Source organism: Eubalaena glacialis, chromosome 9, assembly GCF_028564815.1.
Source record: "Eubalaena glacialis isolate mEubGla1 chromosome 9, mEubGla1.1.hap2.+ XY, whole genome shotgun sequence".
In the NCBI taxonomy this organism is placed as follows: domain Eukaryota; kingdom Metazoa; phylum Chordata; class Mammalia; order Artiodactyla; family Balaenidae; genus Eubalaena; species Eubalaena glacialis.
In genome coordinates, this window is record NC_083724.1 from 69,280,309 (window position 1) to 69,301,990 (window position 21,682).

General features: G+C 41.8%; 1 protein-coding gene across 3 annotated transcripts in view; it reads left to right on the top strand.

Annotated features, from left to right (window-relative positions):
- Window positions 1-21,682, top strand: part of ADAMTSL1 (ADAMTS like 1) — a 465,052-nt gene that overhangs the window by 297,008 nt on the left and 146,362 nt on the right. For all 3 annotated transcript variants that reach the window (XM_061200460.1, XM_061200461.1, XM_061200463.1), the window contains 2 exons: window positions 3,591-3,744; window positions 4,622-5,750. In XM_061200460.1, coding sequence (XP_061056443.1) covers window positions 3,591-3,744; window positions 4,622-5,750 — 1,283 coding nt within the window. The remainder of the gene's footprint in view (window positions 1-3,590; window positions 3,745-4,621; window positions 5,751-21,682) is intronic.

The window sequence follows — 21,682 nt, forward strand, 5'->3', positions numbered from 1 at the left end:
AACTAAAAGCTGGGGGCTTCCCTGGTGGCGCAGTGGTTGAGAATCTGCCTGCCAATGCAGGAGACACAGGTTCGAGCCCTGGTCTGGGAAGATCCCACATGCCGCGGAGCAACTAGGCCCGTGAGCCACAATTACTGAGCCTGCGTGTCTGGACCCTGTGCTCCGCAAAAAGAGAGGCCACGATAATGAGAGGCCCGTGCACCGCGATGAAGAGTGGCCCCCGCTTGCCACAACTAGAGAAAGCCCTTGCACAGAAACGAAGACCCAACACAGCCATAAATAAATAAATAAATACATAAATACATAAATATATAAAAATAACACCATGAGGAAAGTACAGTTATTAGCTTCATTAAAAAAAAACAAAAAACTAAAAACTAAAAGCTGGTTTTTTGAGAAGATAAACAAAATTGATAAACCATTAGCCAGACTCATCAAGAAAAAAAACAAAAGGGAGAAGACAAATCAACAGAATTAGAAATAAAAAAGGAGAAGTAACAACTGACACTGCATAAATACAAAGGATCATGAGACATTACTACAAGCAGCTATATGCCAATAAAATGGACAACCTGGAAGAAATGGACAAATTCTTAGAGAAGCACAACCTTCAGAGACTGAACCAGGAAGAAATAGGAAATATAAACAGACCAATCACAAGCACTGAAATTGAAACTGTGATTAAAAATCTTCCAACAAACAAAAGCCCAGGACCAGATGGCTTCACAGGCGAATTCTATCAAACATTTAAAGAAGAGCTAACACCTATCCTTCTCAAACTCTTCCAAAATATAGCAGAGGGAGGAGCACTCCCAAACTCATTCTATGAGGCCACCATCACCCTGATACCAAAAGCAAACAAAGATGTCACAAAAAAAGAAAACTACAGGCCAATATCACTGATGAACATAGATGCAAAAATCCTCAACAAAATACTAGCAAACAGAATCCAACAGCACATTAAAAGGATCATACACCATGATCAAGTGGGGTTTATCCCAGGAATGCAAGGATTCTTCAATATATGCAAATCAATCAATGTGATACACCATATTAACATATTGAAGGATAAAAACCATATGATAATCTCAATAGATTCAGAAAAAGCTTTCCACAAAATTCAACACTCATTTATGATAAAAACTCTCCAGAAAGTAGGCATAGAGGGAACCTACCTCAACATAATAAAGGGCAATATATGACAAACTCACAGCCAACATCACTCTCAATGGTGAAAAACTGAAACCACTTCCTCTAAGATCAGGAACAAGACAAGGTTGCCCACTCTCACCACTATTATTCAACATAGTTTTGGGAGATTTAGCCACAGCAATCAGAGATGAAAAAGAAATAAAGGGAATCCAAATCGGGAAAGAAGAAGTAAAACTGTCACTGTTTGCAGATGACATGATACTATACATAGAGAATCCTAAAGATGCTACCAGAAAACTACTAGAGCTAATCAATGAATCTGGTAAAGTAGGAGGATACAAAATTAATGCACAGAAATCTCTTGCATTCCTATACACTAACGATGAAAAATCTGAATGTGAAATTAAGGAAACACTCTCATTTACCATTGCAACAAAAAGAAGAAAATCCCTAGGAATAAACCTACCTAAGGAGACAAAAGACCTGTATGCAGAAAACTATAAGACACTGATGAAAGAAATTAAAGGTGATACAAACAGATGGAGAGATATACCATGTTCTTGGATTGGAAGAATCAACATTGTGAAAATGACTATACTACCCAAAGCAATCTACAGATTCAGTGCCATCCCTATCAAACTACCAATGGCATTTTTCACAGAACTAGAACAAAAAATTTCACAATTTGTATGGAAACACAAAAGACCCCGAACAGCTAAAGCAATCTTGAGAGAGAAAAATGGAGCTGGAGGAATCAGGCTCCCTGACTTCAGACTATACTACAAAGCTACAGTAATCAAGACACTATGGTACTGGCACAAAAACAGGATATAGATCAATGGAACAGGATAGAAAGCCCAGAGATAAACCCACACACATATGGTCACCTTATCTTTGATAAAGGAGGCAAGAATAAACAATGGAGAAAAGACAGCCTCTTCAGTAAGTGGTGCTGGGAAAACTGGACAGCTACATGTAACAGAATGAAGTTAGAACACTTCCTAACACCATATACAAAAATAAACTCAAAATGGATTAAAGACCTAAATGTAAGGACAGACACTATAAAACTCTTAGAGGAAAACGTAGGCAGAGCACTCTTTGACATAAATCACAGCAAGATCCTTTTTGACCCACCTCCTAGAGAAATGGAAATAAAAACAAAACTAAGCAAATGAGACCTAATGAAACTTAAAAGCTTTTGCACAGCAAAGGAAACCATAAACAAGATGAAAAGAAAACCCTCAGAATGGGAGAAAATATTTGCAAATGAAGCAACTGACAAAGGATTAATCTCCAAAATATACAAGCAGCTCATGCAGCTTGATATCAAAATAACAGCCCAATCCAAAAATGGGTCAAAGACCTAAATAGACATTTCTCCAAAGAAGATATACAGATTGCCAACAAACATATGAAAGGATGTTCAACATCATTAATCATTAGAGAAATGCAAATCAAAACTACAATGAGGTATCACCTCACACCGGTCAGAATGGCCATCATGAAAAAATCTACAAACAATAAATGCTGGAGAGGGTGTGGAGAAAAGGGAACCCTCTTGCACTTTGGTGGGAATGTAAATTGATACAGCCACTATGGAGAACAGTATGGAGGTTCCTTAAAAAACTGAAAATAGAACTACCGTACGACCAGCAATCCCACTACTGGGCATATACCCTGAGAAAATCATAATTAAAAAAGAGACATGTACCACAATGTTCATTGCAGCACTGTTTACAATAGCCAGGACATGGAAGCAACCTAAGTGTTTATCGACAGATGAATGGATAAAGAAAATGTGGTACATATATACAATGGAATATATTGTATATTCCTAGGGGCATATACAATATGTATATGAACCTAGGGGCAGGACAGGAATAAAGACGCAGACGTAGAGAATGGACTTAAAGACACGGCGGGCGGAGGGGAAGGGTAAGCTGGGACAAAGTGAGAGAGTAGTATTGACATATATACACTACCAAATGTAAAATAGATAGCTAGTGGGAAGCAGCCACATAGCAGAGGGAGATCAGCCTGGTGCTTTGTGACCACCTAGTGGGGTGGGATACACAAGTGGGAGGGGATAGGGGGATATATGTATACATATAGTTGATTCACTTTGTTACACAGCAGAAACTAACACAACATTGTAATGCAATTATACTCCAATAAAGATGTTAGAAAAAAAAAAGTAAAAACAGGTGAAAGGTCCACAGGAGACCTGAGACTAGAAAATCTTAGAGTAGAATATGCCTACAGTATGGATGTGTCTTCCCACATTGTTACATAATTAATATTTCTCTATCTCTCTTAGTTGCTATTGCTTTTCCAAGCAACTTCTTCCTTATTTTGGTGAGTTTCAGAGCCCACACAAACCCATTAGCCTTTAGTTACCTGAATTTACATGCTTTGGGCCCTTCTTTCCCCACCAGTGTTCCACGAGCTGCGGGGAGGGCACCCAGACGCGAAGTGCCATTTGCCGGAAGGTGCTGAAAACAGGTGTCTCAGCTACTGTCAATTCCTCCCTGTGCCCGCCCCTGCCGTTCTCTTCATCCATCAGGCCCTGTATGCTGGCCACCTGTGCAAGTGAGTATGTCAGAGCTCTGGGGATGGGGAGACGGCAAGAGCAGTAGCTTTTCCTGAACCCAAGACCAGCAGCAGATAGGCAGTAAAGCCCTCTGAGGGCATTAGGCTTGTGAGCTCAGCTGGAGGTGGGAAAGGAATCTTAATTACACGTGGCCAGGCAGGATGCTCTTCTCTGCTGGAAAAACAGTTTGCAGGAGGTAGAGCAAAGTTCACTTGCTGGCATATGGAGATCTGGAAGCTGGAGTTAGCATGTTACTAATGAAGCCTAATGTTACCCACTCCAGTGTTTTAAACGAAACAGATTTGTTTTGTTTAATATTAATCCCTAGAGGTGTAACACTTCTGGGGTCTCCTCGCCGTGTATACGGGGACCCTGGGGCTCTGCAGGACCCAAAAGGGATCCATTCTCCTTCTCTTTGTCTTCTGCCTCTTTTTATGATGCTGATTTCTTTTTCTTTCTTTCTTTCTTTCTTTTTTAAGTCCTTTTAATGAGAGGAACTGTCTTTCCCCTGGAATCGCCCTCCATCTAGAACCCTGCATCTCAGCTTCTAGGGGTAGAAAACCCCAGCAGCGTGATAGCAGGTTGCCCCACTGCACCTCATTAGCTCTCCCATGATTCATTGCGGCGGCAGCTTGATGGTCCACAGCTGGTAGCCATTTACTCCCGTAAAACAGAAGGTGGTAAATGAAGGCCCTGCCCAAAGCAAACTCTGAAGTGCTTTCCTTCCCTCCTCTCTTTTGCCCCCCTGGCTCTCTTCTCTTTGCCCTCTCCTTTTCACTGTCTCTTGTCGCTGCACTTCACCGTCCCTTTTCTCTCTCCGCTCTCCGCTTCTCTTTCTCCATCCATCTGCCTTCCCTTTCATGGCTGTCATTCCAGGGCCCGGGCGGCCATCCACAAAGCACAGCCCTCACATCGCGGCTGCAAGGAAGGTATACATCCAGACCCGCCGGCAGAGGAAGCTGCACTTCATCGTGGGGGGATTCGCCTACCTGCTCCCCAAGACCGCAGTGGTGGTACGCTGTCCCACGCGGCGCTTCCGCAAGCCCCTCATCACCTGGGAGAAGGACGGCCAGCACCTCGTCAGCTCCGCCCACGTCACCGTGGCCCCATTTGGGTACCTAAAGATCCACCGCCTCAAGCCCTCTGATGCGGGCATCTACACCTGCTCGGCCGGCCCGGCCCGGGAGCAGTTTGTGATTAAGCTCATTGGAGGCAACCGGAAGCTGGTGGCCCGGCCCTTGAGCCTGAGGAGCGAGGAAGAGGCCCTCGCGGTGAGGAAGGCCAGCCCGAAGGAGGCCCTGCAGACCCACAAACACCAGAACGGGATCTTCTCCAACGGCAGCAAGGCCGAGAAGCGGGGCCTCCCTGCGGATGCCGGAAGCCGCTATGATGACCTGGTCTCTCGGTTGCTGGAGCAGGGCGGCTGGCCAGGAGAGCTGCTCGCCTCCGGGGAGGCCCAGGACTCCACAGAAAGGAACGCGTCCTCAGAAGAGGACCAGAACGCCGAGCAGGCCCTTCTGCACCTGCCCTTCACCGTGGCGGCCGAGCAGCAGCGCCTGGACCACATCCTCCGGAACCTCTCCCAGCAGCCCGAGGAGCTCCGCGACGTCTACAGCAAGCACCTTGTGGCCCAGCTGGCCCAGGAGATCTTCCGCAGCCACCAGGACGCGCACCAGGACGCGCTCCTCAAGCCCTCCGAGCGGGGCATTCCCCCGGTGGCCATCCCTCCTCATAAACATGTGTCTGGCTTCAGCAGCTCCCTGCGGACCTCGTCCCCTGGGGAGGGCGGGGGCAGCTCTCGCCGGCCACACCGTAAGCCCATCATCTTGCGCAAGATCTCGGCCGCCCAGCAGCTCTCAGCCTCCGAGGTGGTCACCCACCTCGGGCAGACCGTGGCCCTGGCCAGCGGGACACTGAGTGTGCTTCTGCACTGCGAGGCCATAGGCAACCCAAGGCCTACCATCAGCTGGGCCAGGAACGGAGAAGAGATTCAGTTCAGCGACAGGTGAGCTTTGCAGCTACCCGGTCTGGGAAGGAGGAGGGGCAAGGGGTCACACTGTGTGGGAGACACCCTATTCATGCTTCCTTCAAGGTGTTTCCAAGGGTAGGGCTTAGAGCACTGGGCCTCAGGGATTGCTCCCATCCTGGGTTTCAACCCTCTCTTGGCACTGATAGACTGTTGAAGCAAAGACAAGGTATTTAATTTCTCTAAACTGTATGTTCTCATCTTTATAAGGTAATAGTAAGAATGCCTACCAACCCCAGTCCCCGTAGGATCCCAAAGATTAATGAGATACTCTCTGGATAGCTTTGAACTTTTGGCAGAAAAATGTCATTCCAGGCCAAGGCGTTATTCCATTACCATTTTGTGAGATGAACCGCTGAAAATCTTGTACACCAGGATACTGTCTCTGTGTGTGTGGTCCCCCAGGGCTGCAGCCAGCACCTGCTGCTTCCCGTGGGTGAGCCCGTCCTCTGTCTGGGCTGGACAAGGCTGTTTGTTCCAGAAAGCTTTTATTCCCCGTCGGACCTGTGATGAATTATCCTAATATCTCTTGGTGTCTCTGTTTTGATGTGTCTTTACTGGGATGACAGCATATATTACTTACTGGTTTCCTTGGGCCATGGCCATTCATAATGTAAAATCAATAGTGATAGAAGAGGTAATAATAATAATATTTTTAATACTACCTATGTGCCAAGCAGCCTGCCATGCTTCCTATGGACATCCTCTTTAATCTTTCTAGTGGCCCTGACAACAAAGATAGCTGGCATTGATTGAGTAGTGACTGTCTTCCAGACAAGTGTAAACTCTTTATGTGCTTCATCTTACTGACTTTTAACAGTAGCCCTAAGAAGTAGGTATAATTTTTATCCACACTTTATGGAAGAGGAAACCAGTCTAGCAACTTGCTAAAGATACATTTATTAGGTGGCAGAGCCAAAATATGTGACAAAAATAAGATGGGCAGCGAATAGAAGAATCAGTCCATGGATGAGGGAGGAACCTTTAAGGTCCTCTGGCCCAAAGTCCTCATTGTAACTTTTTATCTTCTCTCAATCCATGGAGCGTGCTCTTTTCATTAAATCTACTTTGAAATACTATTGTTCAGCTAATCCTCTTCACTGGCTTGCTAGCTTTGAGTGAGGAAGGAAAGATGGCAGGATTTATTGTGCCAGGCAGGGTGCCACGTTTCTTTATATGTTACTGCATTTGTTCTTCTGACAGTCAATCCGCAAGATTGACATTATCCTCCAGTTTCACATAGAAAATTGAGGTTCAGCAGCTCACCCAAGGTCACACTTTAGTAAGGACCAGACCGAGGACTCAGTATCAAGTTTATTTGATTCCAAAGAGTAGTTCTGTCTACTCTTCCGAGACTTGATGAACAAACATGACTTTGTCCATCCTGCCCACATCTTTTGTGCTTTTGAAATGTCAATAATATTGCCTCTCAGCCTGAGCACTTACAGATCAAATAGCTTTAATAACAATACTAAGTATTTTTTCTTTGACACTGTGCTCAGTGCTTTAAAGGTAATATTATCTTGTTTAATGTTTAAAAAAAAAAAAAACCCTACGGGGTAAGTACTGTTATTGTTACCACATCAGTAATTAAAAAGCTGAGGCACCCACACAGAAGCACTGGAGACAAGGATTGAATGCACTATGTTTTGAGAGCCTATGGTGGTAACCTCTCCTCTTGTTTGCTTCTTGGTCCTCCCCAGCTTATACTTTCCTTGATCAGCTTAACTGCTAGGATCCCTGCAGTTCTTTCCAGAAATTTTTGTAAGGAATTTGTGGGTCAGGCCAAAGCTGCAGTAAATCCCCTTGAGGCCACGGGGGAGAGAGACACCTGCGGCATCAGACCCCCAGGATGATGGGCGCTGATTGAAAGTGGTACCCTGGTGCTCAGGTGCGTGCTACAGTGGAACTCACCTCTGTGACTGTACCTGTCACACCTGTTGTGCCCAAATCATGCCATGCCTTCCACCAGCCAGTCGGTTTCTCAAGTGTAGATCCTGTTGCATTCATATCCCCTGGCCTATTGCCCGGGATTGGTGTTATTGAGATCAAAGGGGGTAGCAGTTGGCTGTGTGAGGGAAAAGATGGGAATTAACATTTCTTGACTAACTCCAGATATTGTGCCCCCATGCTAGCAACTTCCATAGCCATCACCTCTGTTAATGTCCACTGCAAGGTGTAACATATGAACTGATATCCCTGTTTCAGAGATGAGGAAACCGAGGCTCACCATAATTAAGGAAGTTGACCAATGTTAAATAGCTAGTAAAAGGCAGAACCAAGAGAGCGGATTCAAACCCAGTTCTGCCAACTCAAGCTCATGCTGTTTTGAGTGACTAAGTTCATGCTTGCATGTATCTCCTATACTTCACCAGGGATACCAAGTTATCTCAAGATCCCTGCTGTTTTCTAGCAGCTTCTTCCAGGATCCCTTCCTTTGCATAGTGACTATTTCCTCCTAAAAGCTGTACAGCAAGACAGCCCATTGGGGATGGGGTAGGGGATGATTAGGACTCTGCTCTGCCCGGAACCGCAGGGAGAATATTGAGGCCATGGCTTACTCAGGGGTCCTGACAACTTCCTTGAGTGCTGGAGATTATGAAATCCAAGGATCAGGGCCCATCTGGGTCACTGGTGACTACAGGAAAGATGTGGAGGGGGTTAGATGAGGATTGAGGGCTTCGGGCTGGTCTTGCCCTTTACTTTCCATGGCCTTAATCCTTTCGTTTTAAAAATGAGGGGGGTTGTAGCAGATCATCTCTGATCTACCCCCTTCACTCATTTGTAGAAGGCCACAGAAGGTTAAAACCCGTATGTTGGTGGAGAGTGGGGAGAGCCTTGAGCACAGTAACTTCAAAATTTGTCGTACAAGTTGTTTCCAAGCGGTCCACAAAACAAGGATTCATCGATCACGTGAGTTTGAGACATGCTCGCTTAAAGCTAAACAGAGGTATTTACTGCCGGACGTTACTTCTATTTTTTAATATAGTAGTTGATTTTTTTTTCTTTTTTTATTATAAAAGTAATGAAGGGCTATAAAACAATTCAAATAATACCTGCGTATGTATAGTAAAAGTGCAAGTCTCCTTCATGCCCTCAATCCTATTCCCCAGAGGCTGTCAGTCTTAATAATTCGGTATACATCCTTTTGGAATTTTTATATATTTTATTGTATTATATATAAAACACATACACACATAGGATTTGTGTTTTTAATGGGAAATTACTCATGGTTAGAAGTTTGACTTGATTTTTATTCAACAACATGTCTAGGAAACATTTCAGAGTAGTATGTAGGGGTCTGTATCACCTTTTTCAACAGCTGATTACTGTTCTTGAATGTATTTAACTAACCCCCAGGTGAAAATGATTTTGGTTTTTCCATGTTTTAACTCCTTTCAGCAGTCCAACATGTGTTGTGACTTTCCAAGTGGATGATATAGTATTCAGTGTTTTCCAAGTACTTCTTTGATCAGTGAACAATTTTTTGGCCTAGTAATCTCAAGGATATCGATAATTCTTGAAATACTGCTTAGAAGTATGACTTTTGCCTTTTAATTTGCACCTTAATGGGCATTGAGAGTCTAATGGCTTTAAGATGAAGAAGTTTCAACAGAATCTTGCTAAAAAAAGAGACATAGCAGCCAGATGCTAAAGATAGGTGCTAAAGATATGAAACATAGGTGCTAAAGATATGAAAAGTTGAAAAGTTATGAAAAGATATGAAAAGTTGTAGGCCTAGGACAGCAGAGGGCAAATCCTAGGTCTTGAGTCACCAGGACATTGGTGAGAGTGACAGTGGAGGTTACATTCAGAAGGAAAGCACATGGGGGCCATGAGCAAACAGTATTAAAATTCTTGCCACTCTCAAGACTTTTTTCCAGATCTAGCCTCAGCAGAGCTTTTTAAAGCAAGTTAATAGCACGTGGTAGGGAAAAATAAGAGATTTCTGTTTCTGATCCTTGGCATCATAATTTTTCCATTTTACTTAGCTAGCCAGTAAGAAATATGGCTGGAGCTTACTTTTCTATGCAGTTGTCCAAGTGGAGTTTCAGAAAATAAAATGGATGCATCTGTACAGAGCACACAGAAGGCACAGAAGTGCCATTGGGACTGCTCTGCTATGGTTGTTGGTGACCCCTTTTGTGTTGGGTTTCATTGCTTGTCATCATTAGTGCGTCTGGTAGCGGTTCCGAAATGCTTATTAATTTTCAAACAGAGAAGTGCTGAAATGCCCGGTGTTATAGTTCAGTTAGTCTGTTTTTGTTTAGCGCCCAAATCCATCTTTCTGAAAGAGTCTGCAAGCTTCAGCTGGCTATTGGTCTGTAGGACTTTGCAGATATATTAAAGTATACTCTAAATAGCCTGAGCCAGCAAGATAGGTCAAGGTAGAAAGAAAGTGACTGAAGTCTATTACTTCTTGGCTTTTAAACACGCCAAAGCTTGATTTGAAAGAAATTGGTTTTCAGAAAGAATCACTAACAATTCAGATAGTACTGCATCTCATCAGATATATAACTTACTAGTTAAAATGAATTCACATCATTCTTAGAAGCACATGCCAACTTCTTAAGCAATCGTTTACAGGATGTCCCTAAGTGTATTATGGCAGACTGGTTCTTCTTAATCCCTACTTCTTCCTTTATTTCACAAACTTTCCCATGCTTACTCTGAGCCAGACCCTATGTTAGATATGAAGGATGGAGGAAAAGGAGACTCATTTCCTGTCAATGCAACTCAAAGTCTAGCTTGGAATCCAGAGAAGTAAATGCAGTGTTTAAATGCTAAGAGAGGGGTATGCATATTTATTCATTCCATAAATATTTATTAATCTACCTATCATATGCCAGATATACACCTACTTGCTAGGCTATTGTGATGAATGAAACAGAAGTCCGTGTTCTCTTGCACTTTACGTACATTTAGATATCTGCTGAACTGGCACACATCAGAAAGATCTTTCCTGACCATTCTAGCTAAAAGAGCACTCTGCATCATTCTCTAACCCTTCAACTCTATTTTATTCACAGAATTTTATCGTCATCTGACATATTATATATTTATGCGTTGATTGCCTGTCCATTAGGGTAGAGGCTTTCTTTACTGCTGTGTCCCTAGTGCTGGAAAGAGTAGCTGGCACTAAACAGGTACTAAATAAACAGTGAATGAATTAATGAGTGAGTGTGGAGCAAGACAGTAAACACAGAAAAGGACACAAGAAAAATATCAGATGGTGATAAGTGCTGGGCAGAAAATGAAACAGAGCTTTGATAAGCAATGATCTGGTGACCACATTAGATGGGTACTCTGAGGAGGTGACCTGGAAGCCAAAAGCTGAATGATGACCAGTGTCCAGCAATATGACTTCAGAAGGAAGAGCATTCCTGGGCAAGGGAAAAACGGTGCAAAACCCCTAAAGTGAAAATGAGTTTATTGTGTTGAAAGAACCCAAAAGAAGCTCATTTGGCTGGAGTGTGGCAGGCTGAAGGTAGAGGTGATACGGGATGAGGCCATGGGGGCAACCAGAGACCAGGATGAGGAGTTGAGGTTTTAGTGTGAGCATCACAGGGAGATTTTGGAGGGTATTAATCAGGAATGTAAAATGATCTAATTTCCATTTTTATAGACTCACACTGGCTACTTTGTGGTGAGTGTATTTCAGAGGAGCATGAGTAGAAGCTGGGGGCCTCTAAGGGGCCCTTTGCAATCGTCCCTTCAACTCCCCAAGTATCTGTTGGGCATTAGGTACAGTGATAGGTACCAGAAAGTGAGATCATAAATAAGGAAAGGTCCCTGCTCTGCAGAAACTAAGATACACTGAAAGGCTAATAGAGGATACAGTAACTTGAGCCTCAAGTTTTTTTTAAACTCCAATGGTCACAATACTTCTGTTAAAACTTCTAAACTTTAAAAAGGGGATACGGGATTCCCTGGTGGCACAGTGGTTAAGAATCCACCTGCCAATCCAGGGAACACGGGTTCGAGCCCTAGTCTGGGAAGATCCCACATGCCGCGGAGCAACTAAGCCCATGCGCCACAACTACTGAGCCTGCACTCTAGAGCCCACGAGCCACAACTACTGAAACCCGTGCGCCTAGAGCCCGTGCTCCGCAACAAGAGAAGCCACCGCAATGAGAAGATGGTGCACCACATGAAGCATAGCCCCCGCTCACCGCAACTAGAGAAAGCCCGCACGCAGTAATGAAGACCCAATGCAGCCAGAAATAAATACATAAATTTTTAAAAATAATAATAATAAAAAATAAAAAGGGGATAGAGGAGGGGTTCCCAAATTCAGTGTGCATAATAATTGCCAGGAACATGTTAGAAATGGAGACACCCACATCCTACCCAACCCCAGAAACTCTTTCTACAGTAGGGTCCCATCATTTGCATTTTTTTGCACTAAATCCAAACTCAACTTTATTTTTTCATTGTTGTTTTTTATTTTTTTTTTATATTGGAGTATAGTTCATTAACAATGTTGTGTTAGTTTCAGGTGTACCGCAAAGTGATTCCGTTATACATATACATGTATCTACTCTTTTTCAAGTTCTTTTCCCATTTAGGTTATTACAGACTATTGAACAGAGTTCCCTGTGCTATACAGTAGCTCCTTGTTGGTTATCTATTTTAAATATATCAGTGTGTTTATGTCAATCCCAAACTCCCAATCTATCCCACCCTTCCCGCCTGGTAACCATAAGTTCGTTCTCTAAGTCTGTGAGTCTGTTTCTGTTTTGTAAATAAATTCCTTTGTATCTTTTTTTTTAGATTCTGCGTATAAGTGATATCATATGATATTTCTTTCTCTGAGTTACTTCACTTAGTATGGTAATCTCCAGGTCCATCCATGTTGCTGCAATGGCATTATTTCATTCTTTTTAATGGCTGAGTAATATTCCATTGTATATATGCACCACATCTTCTTTCTGTCATTTGCATTTTAACAAGCACTACAGGTGGTTCTGAGATCGGTGGTTCAAGGACCACCTTTTAGAAGAGCTGAGAGAGAAAAATGGGGGAAGGTTAACCTCAGAGTCGAATTAGGCACTTGCTATTTGTTCTGTTAAAAGATGTGGTGGAGACAGACACAACTCCATGCCTAAATGACACTTAGGAATTCCAAGGGCTCTCCCATCCCCCTGCCTCCTTCCCAGATTCCCACCAACCCACATACTTGCACATGGGCTAGATTTAGTTCACCCTGAGCCTGGGATTTGAGAGAGACCGTGCCCACGAAGTGCCCATGTATGGAGGGAGCAGACATGGTGGAAGCTAACAGACTCCAAATATGCCAATTTTCTGGAAAAATTCTGGATGGCTAGAGGTTAAGATAACTAAGTGTGGCTACCTTGTTCAGCCAGAGAACAAAGAAGCAGGACTGGACTTTGCAGCGTAGCCATCGGGGGTGAGTTAGAAAGTGCTTTTCAGGGCTGTGTGCCAGTTGATTGAGAAAACAAGAGAACTCTGCCTTATTTTCCCTTTGCTTTCATTGCTGAGTCCATGTAGTTTGTGTGGATCTGTAATTGACTGGTTCCACCATATTGCTGCCTGCAAAATCCACCAGAAGACAAGTATTCTAGCCTCACTCCATGGTCCTAGTGCATTACTGGCACCTGAGCGGTTTGAAAACATTACTCTTACAGCCCTCTACTGCCAATTTATAACCTAGAAATATTTCACGTATAGAAGGCTACTTTAGGTCCCCCCTCCAAGGTTGTTAATTATGAGTTTTTAAAATCCTGCCTAATATTTCCACTCAGTTCATTACGGAGTTGCTTCTATTTGCCCACCTCACATTCTAAGACCGCATGTAACATATAACATACACTCCTCTTGGGTAAAGCCCCCTCCCCACCCCCCCAAAAAAGTTATTTCTTGTTTGTTCAAAAAGAAGAAAGTTGTCTCTCAAAACAGGCCTTATCTAATCTGAGCTCTCAGCAGCATTCTACACAGGCTGGGCCCTTCTTCCGAAAAACACTTTCTTGCTGCTTTAGAAACCACACAGACTTGGCTTGCTTCCTACTTCTCTGGTTATTCTTTCTCAGCATCTCTGTGGATTCCTCTTCCTCTACCCACCTCTTAGCTACCCCCCTTAGGAGCCTCACTCTGTATACACTATTGATCCCGTGGCTCCAGGACTCCTCTGTATGCTGATGATTCTCCTGTATCTAGCACAGAGCACATCTCTCTTCTGACTCAGATGTACAGTTGTCTACTAGGCATCCTAACCCAGATGCCCCACAAAAAGGTCAACTCAATATCTCTAAAACTAAACTCCTGAATTCTTATCTCAGTAAAGAGTACCCCCCATCCATCCAACTTTCCAAGCCAAAATACAGGCATACCTTGGAGATATTGTGGGTTCAGTTCCAGATCACCATGATAAAGCAGGTATTACAATAAAGCAAGTCAATTTTTTTTTGGTTTCCCAGTACATATAAAAGTTACGTTTACTCTATACTGTAGACTGTTAAGTATGTGATAGCACTGTGTCTTAAAAACCAATCTGTATACCTTCATCTAAAAATACTTTCTTGGTAAAAATGCTAACCATCATCTGAGCCTTCAGCAAGTCACAGTAGTAACATCAAAGATCACTGATCATATATCACCATAACAAATATAAGAATGAGGAAAAAGTTTGAAACATTGCGAAAATTACCAAAATGTGACACAGAGACACGAAGTGAGCAAATGCTATTGGAAAAATGGCGCCAATAGACTTGCTCCACGTGGGGTTGCCGCAAATCTTCAATTTATAAAAAAATGTAGTATCTGCGAAGCACAAGAAAGCGAAGCGCAATGAAAGGAGATCTGACTGTATTTCTAGATTGTTCTCGCTCTTCAGTGGGTCTTTCACCCTCCACTGGTCTCTGTTCTCACTGCCTGTACTTGGTTTACCTTTGTCAGCTCTGCATGATTGCAGCAGCCTCCTAACCCTATGTTTGCCTTCTCGAGACCAGGGGTTGGCAAATTACAGCCAGTGGCTTTACATTTTTTTAAAGGGCTTACTAAGAATGGCTTTTAAAGGATTATTAAAAGAGCCATTGAAATTTATCCCAGAGCTCTTTGATTAACTTGATCGCACTTAATAAGTGGTGGAGCTGGGATTTGAGCCCAGGTTATTTAAAGGGTTATTAAAGGAATGGCTTTTGCATTTTTTTTTAAATGATGAACCTAAATTTTTTTAATTTATTTTATTTTTTTTTAAGTAGTCATCCATTTTATACACATCAGTGTATACATGTCAATCCCAGTCGCCCAATTCATCACACCACCACCACCATCCCAGCGCAGCTTTCCCCCCTTGGCGTCCATACGTTTCTTCTCTACCTCTGTGTCTCAACTTCTGCCCTGCAAACCGGTTCATCTGTACCATTTTTCTAGGTTCCACATATATGCGTTAATATACGATATTTGTTTTTCCCTTTCTCACTTACTTCACTCTGTATGACAGTCTCTAGATCCATCCACGTTTGTACAAATGACCCATTTTCGTTCCTTTTTATGGCTGAGTAATATTCCATTGTATATATGTACCACATCTTCTTTATCCATTCGTCTGTCAATGGGCATTTAGGTTGCTTCCGTGACCTGGCTATTGTAAATAGTGCTGCAATGAACATTGGGGTGCATGTGTCTTTTTGAATTATGGTTTTCTCTGGGTATATGCCCAGTAGTGGGATTGCTGGGTCATATGGTAATTCTATTTTTAGTTTTTTAAGGAACCTCCATACTGTTCTCCATAGTGGCTGTATCAATTTACATTCCCACCAACAGTGCAAGAGGGTTCCCTTTTCTCCACACCCTCTCCAGCATTTGTTGTTTGTAGATTTTCTGATGATGCCCATTCTAACTGGTGTGAGGTGATACCTCATTGTAGTTTTGATTTGCATTTCTCTAACAATTAGTGATATTGAGCATCTTTTCATGTGCTTCTTGGCCATCTGTATGTCTTCTTTGGAGAAATGTCTATTTAGGTCTTCTGCCCATTTTTGGATTGGGTTCTTTGTTTATTTAATATTGAGCTGCATGAGCTGTTTATATATTTTGGAGATTAATCCTCTGTCCATTAATTCGTTTGCAAATATTTTCTTCCATTCTGAGAGGGTGTCTTTTCGTCTTGTTTATGGTTTCCTTTGCTGTGCAAAAGCTTTTAAGTTTCATTAGGTCCCATTTGTTTATTTTTGTTTTTATTTCCATTACTCTAGGAGGTGGATCAAAGAAGATCTTGCTGTGATTTATGTCAAAGAGTGTTCTTCCTATGGTTTCCTCTAAGAGTTTTATACTGTCCAGTCTTACATTTAGGTCTGTAATCCATTTTGAGTTTATTTTTGTGTATGGTGTAAGACAGTGTTCTAATTTCATTCTTTTACATGTAGCTGTCCAGTTATCCCAGCACCACTTACTGAAGAGGCTGTCTTTTCTCCATTGTATATCCTTGCCTCCTTTGTCATAGATTAGTTGACCATAGGTGCGTGGGTTTATCTCTAGGCTTTCTATCTTGTTCCATTGATCTGTGTTTCTGTTTTTGTGCCAGTACCATATTGTTTTGATTACTGTAGCTTTGTAGTACAGTCTGAAGTCAGGGAGTCTGATTCCTCCAGCTCCGTTTTTTTCCCTCAAGACTGCTTTGGCTATTCAGGGTCTTTTGTGTTTCCATACAAATTGTGAAATTTCTTCTTCTAGTTCTGTAAAAAATGCCATTGGTAATTTGATAGGTGTTGCATTGAATCTGTAGATTGCTTTGGGTAGTATAGTCATTTTCACAATGTTGATTCTTCCAATCCAAGAACATGGTATATCTCTCCATCTGTTGGTATCATCTTTAATTTCTTTCATCAGTGTCTTATAGTTTTCTGCCTACAGGTCTTTTGTCTCCCTAGGTAGGTTTATTCCTAGGTATTTTATTCTTTTTGTTGCAATGGTCAATGGGAGTGTTTCCTTAATTTCTCTTTCAGATTTTTCATCATTACGGTATAGGAATGCAAGAGATTTCTGTGCATTAATTTTGTATCCTGCAACTTTACCAAATACATTGATTAGCTCCAGTAGTTTTCTGGTGGCATCTTTAGGATTCTCTATGTATAGTATCATATCATCTGCAAACAGTGACAGTTTTACTTCTTCTTTTCTGATTTGGATTCCCTTTTTTTCTTATTCTTCTCTGATTGCCATGGCTAGGACTTCCAAAACTATGTTGAATAATAGTGGTGAGAGTGGGCATCCTTGTCTTGATCCTGATCTTAGAGGAAATGCTTTCAGTTTTTCACCATTGAGAATGATGTTTGCTGTGGGTTTGTCGTATATGGCCTTTATTATGTTGAGGTAGGTTCCCTCTAGGCCCACTTTCTGGAGAGTTTTTATCATAAAAGGGTGTTGAATTTTGTCAAAAGCTTTTTCTGCATCTATTGAGATGATCGTATGGTTTTTATCCTTCAATATGTTAATATGGTGTATCACATTGATTGATTTGCGTATATTGAAGAATCCTTGCATCCCTGGGATAAATCCCACTTGATCATGGTGTATGATCCTTTTAATGTGTTGTTGGATTCTGTTTGCTAGTATTTTGTTGAGGATTTTTGCATCTATATTCATCAGTGATATTGGTCTGTAATTTTCTTTTTTTGTAGTATCTTTGTCTGCTGTTGGTATCAGGGTGATGGTGGCCTAATGGAATGAGTTTGGGAGTGTTCCTTCCTCTGCCATTTTTGGGAAGAGTTTGAGAAGGATGGGTGTTAGCTCTTCTCTAAATGTTTGATAGAATTCACCTGGGAAGCCATCTGGTCCTGGACTTCTGTTTGTTGGAAGATTTTTAATCACAGTTTCAATTTCAGTGCTTGTGATTGGTCTGTTCATATTTTCTATTTCTTCCTGGTTCAGTCTTGGAAGGTTATACCTTTCTAAGAATTTGTCCATTTCTTCCAGGTTGTCCATTTGATTGTCATAGAGTTGCTTGTAGTAGTCTCTTAGGATGCTTTGTATTTCTGCAGTGTCTATTGTAACTTCTCCTTTTTCATTTCTAATTTTATTGATTTGAGTCCTCTCCCTCTTTTTCTTGATGAATCTGGCTAATGGTTTATCAATTTTGTTTATCTTCTCAAAGAACCAGCTTTTAGTTTTATTGATCTTTGCTATTGTTTTCTTTGTTTCTATTTCATTTATTTCCGCTCTGATCTTTATGATTTCTTTCCTTCTGCTAACTTTGGGTTTTGTTTGTTCTTCTTTCTCTAGTTCCTTTAGATATAAGGTTAGATTGTTTACTTGAGATTTTTCTTGTTTCTTGAGGTAGGCTTGTATAGCTATAAACTTCCCTCTTAGAACTGCTTTTGCTGCATCCCATAGGTTTTGGATCGCCCTGTTTTCATTGTCATTTGCCTCTAGGTAGTTTTTGATTTCCTCTTTGATTTCTTCAGTGATCTCTTGGTTATTTAGTAATGTATTGTTTAGCCTCCATGTGTTTGTGTTTTTTACATTTTTTCCCCTGTAATTCATTTCTAGTCTCACAGCGTTGTGGTCAGAAAAGATGCTTGATATGATTTCAATTTTCTTAAATTTACTGAGGCTTGATTTGTTACCCAAGATGTGATCTATCCTGGAGAATGTTCTGTGTGCACTTGAGAAGAAATTGTAATCTGCTGTTTTTGGATGGAATGTCCTATAAATATCAATTAAATCTGTCTGGTCTATTGTGTCATTTAAAGCTTCTGTTTCCATATTTATTTTCATTTTGGATGATCTGTCCATTGGTGTAAGTGAGGTGTTAAAGTCCCCCACTATTATCGTGTTACTGTCGATTTCCTCTTTTATAGCTGTTAGCAGTTGCCTTATGTATTGAGGTGCTCCTATGTTGGGTGCATAAATATTTATAATTGTTATATCTTCTTCTTGGATTGATCCCTTGATCATTATGTAGTGTCCTTCCTTGTCTCTTGTAACATTCTTTATTTTAAAGTCTATTTTATGTGATATGAGTATAGCTACTCCAGCTTTCTTTTGATTTCCATTTGCATGGAATATCTTTTTCCATTCCCTCACTTTCAGTCTGTATGTGTCCCCAGGTCTGAAGTGGGTCTCTTGTAGACAGCATATATATGGGTCTTGTTTTTTTTTTTTTTAATTTTATTTATTTGTTTATTTATGGCTGTGTTGGGTCTTCATTTCTGTGCGAGGGCTTTCTCTAGTTGCAGCAAGTGGGGGCCACTCTTGATCGCGGTGTGCAGGCCTCTCACTATCGCGGCCTCTCTTGTTGCGGAGCACAGGCTCCAGATGCGCAGGCTCAGTAATTATGGCTCACGGGCCTAGTTACTCCGCGGCATGTGGGATCTTCCCAGACCAGGGCTCGAACCCATGTCCCCTGCATTGGCAGGCAGATTCTCAACCACTGTGCCACCAGGGAAGCCCCTGGGTCTTGTTTTTGTATCCATTCAGCAAGCCTGTGTCTTTTGGTTGGAGCATTTAATCCATTCACGTTTAAGGTAGTTATCGATATGTATGTTCCTATGACCATTTTCTTAATTGTTTTGGGTTTGTTTTTGTAGATCCTTTTCTTCTCTTGTGTTTCCCACTTAGAGAAGTTCCTTTAGCATTTGTTGTAGAGCTGGTTTGGTGGTGCTGAATTCTCTTAGCTTTTGCTTGTCTGTAAAGCTTTTGATTTCTCCATCAAATCTGAATGAGATCTTTGCCGGGTAGAGTAATCTTGGATGTAGGTTCTTCCCTTTCATTACTTTAAGTATATCATGCCACTCCCTTCTGGCTTGTAGAGTTTCTGCTGAGAAATCAGCTGTTAACCTTATGGGAGTTCCCTTGTATGTTATTTGTCGTTTTTCCCTTGCTGCTTTCAAAAATTTTTCTGTCTTTAATTTTTGCCAATTTGATTACCATGTGTCTTGGCGTGTTTCTCCTTGGGTTTATCCTGTATGGGACTCGCTGCGCTTCCTGGACTTGGGTGGCTATTTCCTTTCCCATGTTAGGGAAGTTTTCGACTATAATCTCTTCAAATATATTCTCTGGTCCTTTCTCTCTCTCTTCTCCTTCTGGGACCCCTATAATGTGAATGTTGTTGCATTTAATGTCCCAGAGGTCTCTTAGGCTCTCTTCATTTCTTTTCATTCTTTTTTCTTTATTCTTTTCCACAGCAGTGAATTCCACCATTCTGTCTTCCAGGTCACTTATCCGTTCTTCTGCCTCAGTTATTCTGCTGTTGATTCCTTCTAGTGTAGTTTTCATTTCAGTTATTGTTTTGTTCATCTCTGTTTGTTTGTTCTTTAATTGTTCTAGGTCTTTGTTAAACATTCCTTGCATCTTCTCGATCTTTGCCTCCATCCTTTTTCCGAGGTCCTGGATCATCTTCACTGTCATTATTCTGAATTCTTTTTCTGGAAGGTTGCCTATCTCTACTTCATTTAGTTGTTTTTCTGGGGTTTTATCTTTTTCCTTCTACTGGTACATAGCCCTCTGCCTTTTCATCTTGTCTATCTTTCTGTGAAAGTGGTTTTTGTTCCACAGGCTGCAGGATTGTAGTTCTTCTTGATTCTGCTGTCTGTCCTCTGGTGGATGAGGCTATCTAAGAGGCTTGCGCAAGTTTCTGCTTTTCATTTTTAATGGGTTATTAAAACAAATGAAAACTAGAATATACAACAGAGACCATAGGTGGCCCTGAAAGCCTAAACTATTTGCTATATGTCCCTTTACAGAAAAAGTGTGTGACTTCTGCCCCAGATTATTTGACATGCTACTGCCAGAGCATCTTTCTTTCACAATTGTCCATGCTGCTCCCAGGCTTAAAATTCTTTTCATGTCCAGCTAGCACTTGAGGATAAGTTCCAAATGCCCTAGCATGATATACAACGCCTTTTATCATCTGATATCTGCCTGCCTCTCTTGCTTCATCTCTTACCAAGTCCCCTCACTTCACCCCACTGAGCTCTGCCCTTCCGAGGTACCCACTTACTTGCTGTTTACAAATTTGCCTGGGAACCTCCAACCCACTTTGTCTATCTAGTCCTATCCTTCCTGACAGGAAACCTTCCCTGCAAGGCTGGGTCAGATGGCCCCCTCTGCAACCCACATGGTACCCTGTGCGTAATACTCTATCTCTGCCGTACCATTGTGTATTAGAATTAGTTATTTGTTTTTCTATATTACCTTCTGGATTATGTTACTCTTCTTCAAAGGCAAATGTTTAAGAATGTATCTTATTTTCTCCACAATTCCAAGAACATAATAGACACTAGACAGATGATAAACTGATGAATGAAGGAAGGAAGAAAAGAATGATGGATGCCAGTGATGAGGAGGGAGGTTTCCTAATGGCTGGAGACAGCAGACTGCATGGTTTTGCATAATCTGGACTTCCAGTCTCTAATGTGCAGTTATGGCGGAGTTCCACAGTGGTACCCACTCCCAACTTGCCCACATGTTCTCCTCTTGAGAAGTTTCAGGAACCCCGAGGTTCTGTGGCACACGACTGTACAATTTGCAAAGTACTGCTATAGTGTGAATAAGTGCGAGAGTAGATATCTTATGGTATCCTGTCTCCCATTACATCCAGGCCAAGGGATAAATCCTCCTCATCATCACCATCATCGCTAACATTTATTGAGCACTTGCTTTGAGCTATAAGCTGTTCTAAGTATTTTACAGGTGTCCATTTATTCTTACAATAACCCTTTGAGGTTACTATCCCAATTTTACAAATGTTTGCAAATTGAAGCACGAAGATGTTAGACTCAGTCTGGCTCCAGGGACCCTGTTTCTTTGTATTGATTTTAACCTAAGTTGAATACATGGGCTTGCCATTATTTTAGAAAGAAGCCTTTGGGGTCAGCTAGACCTAGCATAAATTAACATGCTATCTTCTAGCCAGCTGGCTTCCAATTTGTGAGGCTTTTGTTTTTATT